Genomic DNA, 9,517 nt, shown 5'->3' with positions numbered 1-9,517 from the left:
GTCCAAAGTATTCATTTAATTTAAGCCTAGCCATAAATTATTATTATTTTTTAATAATTGTATTAATATTAATTTTTTTTAATAATTGTAATAATAATAATTGTGTACTTAACTACTTAATATATATGTATTTTTAAACAAATTTTCCGACTATGATTAAATTAACAGCATATTACAATCTTAAAAAAAAACTTAAAATTACAATCTTTACTCTTACCTCAAAACGCCTCAAAGTAAAATACAAGCAAAGACATTTCAATGTGTTCACATTTTGACAAAGAGATCTTATCTTGATAAAGCGTAAAATCACAGATTATAAAATAATTCCAGTAGTAAAACGATGAAAAAAATATATTTGTCTCGTTTCTACACAAAAATTTTAAAGTCAAGTTTTGGTAAAGAATTTATTTTAATATTTTACAGGAGTCTGTACCGAGTAATTTATTTGATTGTAGGTGTATTTTAGAAAAATTATAAAATAAACTGCAAATATTTCACTATTCCTTTCTTTCATTCTTATTTCAGGAACAGTGAGAATAGGTAGGTATATAAATATGTTCAGAAACCAAATAATGATGGGCACAATTTTAACATCTGCTATTGCAATTTTCGAAATGTGATATAACATAATTAGTACTTGATTAGTTCGTATTTTTATTGCGAAATGCCATCCGTCATGGTGCGTGTATCCTCAATTACATTAAGCAAAAATTAACACATTTTGCACCGACAAAACACAGCATTGACCGCAATGCTCTATGAGGTAAGGCTAAACCTAATATTTTTTCTCCCAACTAGCCATGTCTAATACTATTATTCATTTATCCGATAGTTTATAATTGAAATTAATATATTTCTATAAATTTTATACCATTTGTTACACATGTTAAAAGTACAAACATAATATAAGGTAATATACTTACAATGGCAGACTAATTCCATGAAGGGGTTTGTACAAAATTAACAAAAATATCCGTTTAACTTTCAAATTCTCAAACTGGTCAAAGGTAACAGTTACATTTAGTAAATAATATTTACTTTATCTTAAGTACATAGCTAATTAATAAATGATTTAAAAGTGTTTAAAAACTAATCTGTCGTTTAATATGAATTATCAGAATGAAACGTCATATCTTCTCTTAATTAATCGAGTTTTATCTTGTTCTTTATTAGCAAGTGTGGGAAAATGTTAAACAAATTAATTTAAATAAAGAAAAAGCCTCCCCCAACTTCTTCCACACATTCCCGTATTTGGTGTTTTCTTGACATTTCTTGTCGAATATTTTTAGTCATCATAAGAATTCTGAACTCTCGTAAGAACTTGTTTATTGTAAGTGTAATGTAAAATTTCTAATACTGGTGTCATGTTATTCAAGCCGCCGAAAGGTATCTGACATGGCTTTTAAGACTACCTACCGCCATCTAGTGGGAAGAAGTCGCATACACACTAGTGAACTAAACTGTCCACCAATGTGCGGATGTCCGGAAGTTCCTCAAGTGGTGGTTTCTGAAAACTACTACTCATTAGTCAGATTGGTATACAAACTCATGTGGCGCGAGTTGAATTTGAACCTGGGATCTTTCGATCCCAGGCGCCCTGTCTTAACTACTGGGCCAACACCGCTTCAACGTATACGTTCCATAAAAATAGTAGGGAAGTCCCGTTTTGTCTATTAAGTGCAAATAAAGTAAAGCATACACAACCAAGGTTAGAAATTAAATCATACATAAAAATTAAATAAGCTATATTTACTTGCATGCACAGTTTAACTATTCTAACAGTTGACCAGTCCGCCTGGCCTTCCGATGAATATGGCTTTCCGTAGTAGATCGATAAAAGGCAGTTGAATCTCGGCGCGCCCACAGTGGCGCAAGCGCAACTGACAATCATTGTTCAAATCTAAACAACATTTTTATGCACAAAATGAATTTAAATGCGTTCTCGTGTTGTGTTATTTTTAGTACCCTGGTTGTGTTCTTTCCATATGGATGCTCAAAACTTGCACGTAAGTTTTTTTTTCAGGTTTCTATTTGTTTATTGATTTTGAATTTAGAATAGAGTAATCATACAAAAATATTGTATCGAGTATGTACCAAACATTAACCATTTTCGCTAGAATAATTACTAAATAAATTATACATTGATTAACAGGTAAGTTAATTGAGTTTGTTGTTTGTTTATTCGCGCGTCTTTGACTGCCTGTCGGATTGTCAGTTATGAGAAATAGCTAGCTGTTTAGCCATACTAAAAAATTCCCACTTCTGACTCAGGTGGTTCACACAAAGCCTCTTTCAGTATCAAGATTGGGAAATAAATTTCCTATCCTTGACACAGCTGTAAAATTAGGTAAATTCACGATCAACATACCAGTATGTTATCGTAAATTTACCTAAACGTAACTTTGTTACGGGATTCCATGTAAAAAGAAAACAAAATTTGAAACTGACGATGGTTTAGCTGTATAATTTATAATAATTTTACCCGAGCGAAGCCGGGGCGAGCCGCTAGATTATTTATACACATAAGATCCAACTCGGCGCACCCTTGATTTTCTCTCCAAGAAAATTGTATTTTGCAATACTTTGTGAGTATCACTTGATCAGTATTCACTCATGCACTTACTGGCGGACCTTCAGACCAATCCTGACTGGCCTACGAAACACAGCATTCGTTTTATCCACAAATTATGCAATATAATGCCTAATAGTGCCATAATACACAGCATGTTTTAAAACAACCAATTTTTATGCAGTAAATTTGGTTATCCAAATTTACTTAATTACTTAATAAAACAAGCATTCGAAGGAATCTAAAAAAGCTGGTTATAATTAAAATGGAACTTCAACATTTTGTATTCATCTTCAATGTTTTTACCAAAAGAGTAAAACGGGATGCAATTACTAACTCCGAAGTCTGTATGTCCATCTGTCCCTGGCTGTCGGCATGAGCCGAGGTAGATAGTTGAAATTTTCACAGATACTTAATAAATACATAAAAACTGAATAAAATAAATATGTAAGAGGGCTTTAAACAAGATATGTGTTATTTGTCATTTTTATAGATGTAACTTTAGTGAACATGTCCGACTCGCGCTTGACCTTCCGTATATGAACATAGAGTAGGTACAGTAAATATTTGGTTGGATTTTAGAAAACAACCTTTAAAAAAAACGTAATTGCATCAAATTCGAACGAAAATCCGATTCGATTGAGTGTGCGAGTTATTGATCTTCAGAGTCTAATGAAAACTATATCAGACGCTGACAAATAAATCTAGGCTCTATATACCATGTCAATAATGCTTATATTTGTCTAAATTCTGTCATACTCAGGCCCATTTAAAATGTCAAGTACTAATCTAACGACTTTTATATTTCATGTTAAATAGTTTTTAATGCACAACGCAATTTGAATAATATTACTAAAATTAATGAGCAATAAATAAATTTATACGGCTAATTGATATTTATATTACGATGAATTTATGGCAGTGTCCGAGGTTATGTGTTCAAAGGGAGCTATATAAAAAAAATTATTAACAAAAATTATTTAATTCAATAAAGATAAAAATAATGAAGTTTAACAAACATCATAGTTCCTTTGAAACTTCGCATCTTCGACATTAATTTACTAGGCAACCTAGTTCTGCTTGGTCTAACTACGAGAAAGTATGGAAAAATCGATTTTCTCAAGCAATGTATATTTCAAATTTCAACTTCTTGTTTTTGAGTGTGTAATTGCTAACACTGGTGTCAGATTTTATTCAAGTCACCTAAAGGCATCTGACATGACTTTTACGATGTGAATTTCAACGAAATTGTTAGAGTCGTTTTCAAAAACGCAAGTGCATACACACTAATATTTTCAGTTAAGAGTATTATATACATTATCAAAAATAATAACTTTCATTAATTGACATAACTTTACGGTTACTTTCTGCGTTTACATTATGAGGGCATTGATAAATGTATAGGTATTATTAAAATATTCTAAGGCCATATGTATATAAAAATTCATACAGTCACATAGACTAATGTTTCAACACATTTAAAATACGCATACACCTACGTACCTACGTATCGTAAAATTTGTTCGCAAATGATATCTTATTAATTTTATTTATCCTTAACCAAATAAACGGAAATATTTTAATAGACGTTTATTATAAGTCAAGGTATAACTATAAATAAATTATACCTATATTAAGTAATTGTAGAAATAGATAAAGATCATAGTAGAACTATACTTATTTTATACGTAGTTAAATTTATACCTTACAACAACATGACAATTAAAAGGTATCTAATTACAAAATGATCAATGATTATACCTACCCGGCAAAAGATACACGTAACCAATAACATTGTTTTAATGATTATGTCATAAAATTACACCTTCTTGCTGCATGTGTTTGCTTGCTTTATTTTTTATACCATAATAATTATTTAAAAAAGTAAAAGGTTTTGTTCTTTTTTCTATTTTTAAAATTTTTATTCAAATTTTTCGTACGAATGGTAGGATTATGGAATCTAAGAAAATGTCCCAGCTGAAGCAAGAATAAAATGGCTTATAATGATGATTCAAACTTAATTTAGAAACTCATTACAAATATCGAATTAAAAAAAATCATTACCTATCACCCAAGTTCAGCAAACCTTCGAAAAAATTAACTCGATAAATAAATGAATATGATTTCTGCGATAGATGTGTGCGTACTTTTTTTTCATAATGATATAATGGTAGTTTGGACATTATACGAAATACGTTTAAGCCTGTTAGTTTCTGTGATATTAAAACGGGTAACGAGCGTCTGATGACGGAGCCAAGAGTGATAAGCAGTAAAGTAGAGGTTTTTTTTAAAGTTTTTAATATATTCTATTTCCAGCCAGTTGATTTGGCTAAAAAATAGATATTTAACGAAATGTTAGAGAAAGAAATGTTACCCCGTTATCTATGAAAAATCATTCTTTATCCTAAAATATGTTTTGTCACTATCGCACTTTATAATATTTGCCATAGACAGAAACAGACAAAACATACAATAACTTGAAGTATGTTTTAACAGTTTGTTAATCTCTAATATGTATGCCTTTTACTTCAAGGTATAACGTAGATTAATGATAAAACTTTGGAAAACGTAAAACGAAAAATACAATTTATCTATATATCGATATATTTCCATACCATTTCATGGTGTAAATATATTACCGGTAGCAAATTATCCATGTTGCACCATTTATTTATACGACAGTAATTTAAAATAATGGACCCAGTATAATATTATGCACTTAGCCACTTAATAACATTCTTAAATTTCCGACTATTTTCGACATTTCCATAGAAATTACAAAACTAACACATTAGTTTATACTTTACAGTCACAATAATATAGTTCTTAACATAGGTAATTATCATTCGATTGTCATTGACACTTTTGCATATTTTTACACTATAATGATAATTGTTGTGAAAATATTGGTTCTTTATTCTTAGCAAATATTTGGCATATCGTGTATAAACAAGATGAGGTTGGTATAATCAACCGCATGTTTAGTCACCCTGCATGAACCTCTACGTCGTGGTAATAGGGATGACTTTTCAATTAATTTGGATACGTTAATCTGATGTTGTCTGTACCATGAATCGGGCTTTAATAATTTTAACATACCTTTTGGAAAAAACGAATATACAAGAAAGACTCGACTACCTAAACCTAAATTATCGTTATTATATACATTAATATTTAAATAAATCATATATGTTACGGCCAAACCCCCAATTCCGGTTACAACTAGGTATATGTATAGTCGGTTAAACCTAAGGTAGGTCCGACGTCTACATCCAACTGCATACGTTCAGCCGGTCTTCGGTGGTTACATCTAGCTTTATCATGCGTATGTTTGGCTAGACCATTTTCGACTAACTAGCCGACCTAGATCTAGCCGATCAAAACCAACTGAGACCGGCTGTACCTAGGTGCAACCTACCGCCACACTTCGGGGCTCAGCCGTAACTTGTAAAATCTACATGAATGCAACACATTGTTTCAGCCGACTATATCCACCCCTGCAATGACGCGAGTAGACAATGTCTAGTGAAGTCTACTCAGGAGGCCATTCCGGAGTTCGTGAAAGGCATCCCTGACCTTGGGGTCCCAAGTTTGGACCCCTTTGTCATTGAGCAACTGTCTATCCCGCTGAGTGGGCTGAAGGTCACCTTCTATCAGGGAAAGGTCACCGGCTTCAGAAAGTGCATCGTTGATGATGTCATGTACGTATATGGAAAAGATGTTTTATTTGGTTAAAGTGACAATGCCTGGCGTAATTAGTCTCTATCTCTCTCTCGCATCTGATCATTTTCCTGGTTGCTCCCCAGCCGTTGAGCGTCGGGACCCAGGGCCAAATTACTTACCCTGAATTTCTCGGAAATTAAGTCTAGTACATTCAGAAATTAAATTACGGAAATCTAAAAATTTTTGTATGTTAATAATTTTGTGATCATGTATTTCTTATTCTGTTTATATCTTCGTTTCTTTTTTTTTTATTAGTTTTTTTTACATTCCCATACCACACTAATGACTTCGCAGTTACAAGTAATTAACAATTGTATCTCAATGATGATCATGTTGTGAGATAAATGACAAAGGAGTTTAATTTCCTTAGATGTAGGTTCATAGAAACGCACTATTCAAGGAAATAAAAAAAGTAATCTTGGACTCGATAAAAAATATCTAAGTCTTTTAATGACTTAGCAACCTGAGTTAATAAGACAGCTGCCGAACACTGAAAAATTATAAATAAAATTTATTTAAGCTGAGTAATACTTTTTTATAAACCACACGACGTCACCTTGGGCACCTGGCTGAATAGCACCTAGCATATTTCACGAAAAAAAGTGGCCTTGAAAAAAATGGATTAAAAAATATTTTTTTTATATATTTTTCAGATCCGAGTTGGATAAACGTCATTTTGTTCTACAGTTTCATTGCAATCTGACGATCAAAGGGCAGTATGAGGCCAAAGGAAAGATACTGTTGTTCCCCATAGATGGAGCAGGAGATGCTAAAGTTAAATTAAGTAAGAATTTCCAAATTCAAATTTCTTTAGTCAACTTAGTTGAAACGTCAGAAACCGGACATCACAAATTTAGACAAAGACAAAGATTATTTATTTGCAAAAACATTTACATTAGCTAATTCTTAAGTTCATACATATAACTTAAGAATTATAAGATACACAATAACATAACAAAGTATAAAATTATAGCAGAGAACCTATATGGATGACCATTAACTGAAAAGCACAGTGTACAATACCCACCGACCAGGTGGTCGGATTAACTGACCAAAATCGAAGGCAAACGCTGGATGCGGGCCGCTTCCAAACGGTCATCTTGGAAATCCTTAGAGTACCCAATCTAGCAGTGGACTGTATGTGCCATGTATACCTAAATTAGCAGATTATTCATAAATACTCATTATCCTTTTTAATAGCATCAAATTAGCATAATTGAAACAACAAGAAAACATTATGTTTTTTGTCAGTTTGTTAGAAAAATATCAGATTTGAAGGTCGTATAGTTACCTGAAAATGCTGTAACGTTTCTATTAAACTTGCAAGTACTAGTACATTCGATGCAGAAAAAAACGAATTCCAGTAATGTAAAAATGTTATATATTTTTTCTTCTTTATTTAGTTATTTAGGAAGGATTAAGAAATAAAAATAGTAAGAAATTCGTGAAAACTGATAACTAATGACATCGTGCCGACAATATACAAAGCTATGACAGTAGGCTTATAACAAAATTTAGCATGGGCATGGCAGACCTATAAAACTAATTATATTTTTTTCAGCTAATTTAAGGATGAAAGTGAACATTAACACTAAATACACGAAGGACAAAGAGGATAGAATTCATTTCGGGCTAAAAGATTACAAATACACATTCGATTACGGCGATCGTGTCACTTTTGATCTCAAGAACCTCTTCAAGGGAAGTAAAGAGCTAAGTGAGTATACTTATTTCGTTTCGATTGTGTTATTGCTATAACAATGGCGTCCGATTTTATTCAGTCGCCTAAAGGCATGGCTTTTGGATTCATAGCAGTATGTATAGGTACTAATATAGATACAAATGCAGAGTATTTTTATACATTGCACAAATATGATGTTTTTTTTATTTATTAGTTGTTAGCTATCAGCTGTTCAGGGTAGTCGCTTGTACGACGTCCACGAGAGGATGTGGTGTGGTATTCATCATCTTTACATATTATAAAACAATGTCCTCTACCGCGTCTGTCTGTCTGTTCGCGATTAACTCAAAAAGTACTTCACGATATTTCATGCGGTTTTCACCAATAGATAGAGTGATTCCTGAGGAAGGAGCCGAGACTGGCCGCTAGTTCATTATAAAGTCTAGAAAAGGTCAAATCTCAGAAGACTGAGGATTAGATAAGTATGCAGTCTATAAAGAGATTGTGATAGCTCCATTAACAGGCCATACACAAGGTTAAAATAATTATATAAAATGCATACATACAATTTCAATAAATTAAGCATATATAAATCAATGTCACAAAATTTAAATTAAAAAATATTTCATTAATAGTGTCCAATCAAATATACTCACATTTTTTCCTTCACATTTGTGTCTAACTATACTTAATATTGTATTATTATATTATAATAATTTATAATTTTGAATAATAGTTAACAATCCAGTATATTACCAGCACATTATTTTCCTTGTATTTTTTTCTGAATGTTCTTTTTTTAAATATATAACATATTTAAAATATTTTGTTTTTAAAAACAACTTTATCATGTTCCAGGTGATACTGTTTTGGCATTCCTAAATGAAAATTGGAAGACTGTGGCGGAAGAATTTGGAAAACCCATCGTAGACTATGCTGTAGATCTAGCTATAAGGACCATAGAGAAATTCTTCGTCGCAGTGCCCTATGAAGAACTTATTAATGTGCCCTTCACATTTAATTAAAACAGTGTTTTATAAATAAGCGATAATAAGACTTACTACATGTTAAATTTTTGTATAGATTTGATTGGTTTTCAATAAATTTGTAGGTATTTCTTTGTTAGTCAGCATTTACTAGCAATAAAATCAGTTGCACCCCGGAATATCAAGTCTTCAAAATTATAAATAAGAATCATATCAAACAGCTGCCAATATAATAGTATTTGTATTTGTAGTTGTGTTCCAGTTTGAAGGGTGAGAGAGGCAGCGTAATTACAGGTTATTGTGACAAAAGATCCGACGTCACAAAGTCCACAACGCGCGTGTAACGCCCAACAAAGGCCATAAAATTCAAATCCAAAATAAAATTTCTACATTTTAATAATATTATTTCGGAAATATATTGAAAGGCATCGACATTTAATTTATGATTATTATATTTAATTATATATCAAACTCACAGCTATAATATTACCCGTTTTGAACACTTAAGTCTACACAACTTATAACAGTTAAACTTATTTAAAGTTTTTTGTATTTCTT

At 31.6% G+C, this 9,517-nt stretch overlaps 1 protein-coding gene across 1 annotated transcript; it reads left to right on the top strand.

The window, feature by feature from the left end:
* Positions 1-1,822: 1,822 nt before the first annotated feature.
* Positions 1,823-9,091, top strand: LOC128672045 (circadian clock-controlled protein daywake-like). Its single transcript, XM_053748937.2, has 5 exons — positions 1,823-2,006; positions 6,051-6,270; positions 6,946-7,076; positions 7,854-8,009; positions 8,832-9,091. Exons 1-5 carry the CDS (start codon positions 1,916-1,918, stop codon positions 8,996-8,998), a joined length of 765 nt encoding a protein of 254 aa, XP_053604912.1. The 5' UTR covers positions 1,823-1,915; the 3' UTR covers positions 8,999-9,091.
* Positions 9,092-9,517: the final 426 nt, after the last annotated feature.

The sequence above is a fragment of the Plodia interpunctella genome, chromosome 8 (genome assembly GCF_027563975.2).
Source record: "Plodia interpunctella isolate USDA-ARS_2022_Savannah chromosome 8, ilPloInte3.2, whole genome shotgun sequence".
Taxonomy (NCBI): Eukaryota; Metazoa; Arthropoda; class Insecta; order Lepidoptera; family Pyralidae; genus Plodia; species Plodia interpunctella.
Note: the sequence above shows the minus strand (reverse complement) of the source record. Positions and strands in the feature narration are given on the sequence as shown.

Excerpts from the sequence above, each read along its gene's own strand:
- LOC128672045 (XM_053748937.2), top strand. The coding sequence starts at position 1,916 with ATGCACAAAATGAATTTAAATGCGTTCTCGTGTTGTGTTATTTTTAGT. Across the intron at positions 2,007-6,050 it reads TGGATGCTCAAAACTTGCAC|CCGACTATATCCACCCCTGC; the intron begins GTAAGTTTTTTT and ends ACATTGTTTCAG. Across the intron at positions 6,271-6,945 it reads TGCATCGTTGATGATGTCAT|ATCCGAGTTGGATAAACGTC; the intron begins GTACGTATATGG and ends TATATTTTTCAG.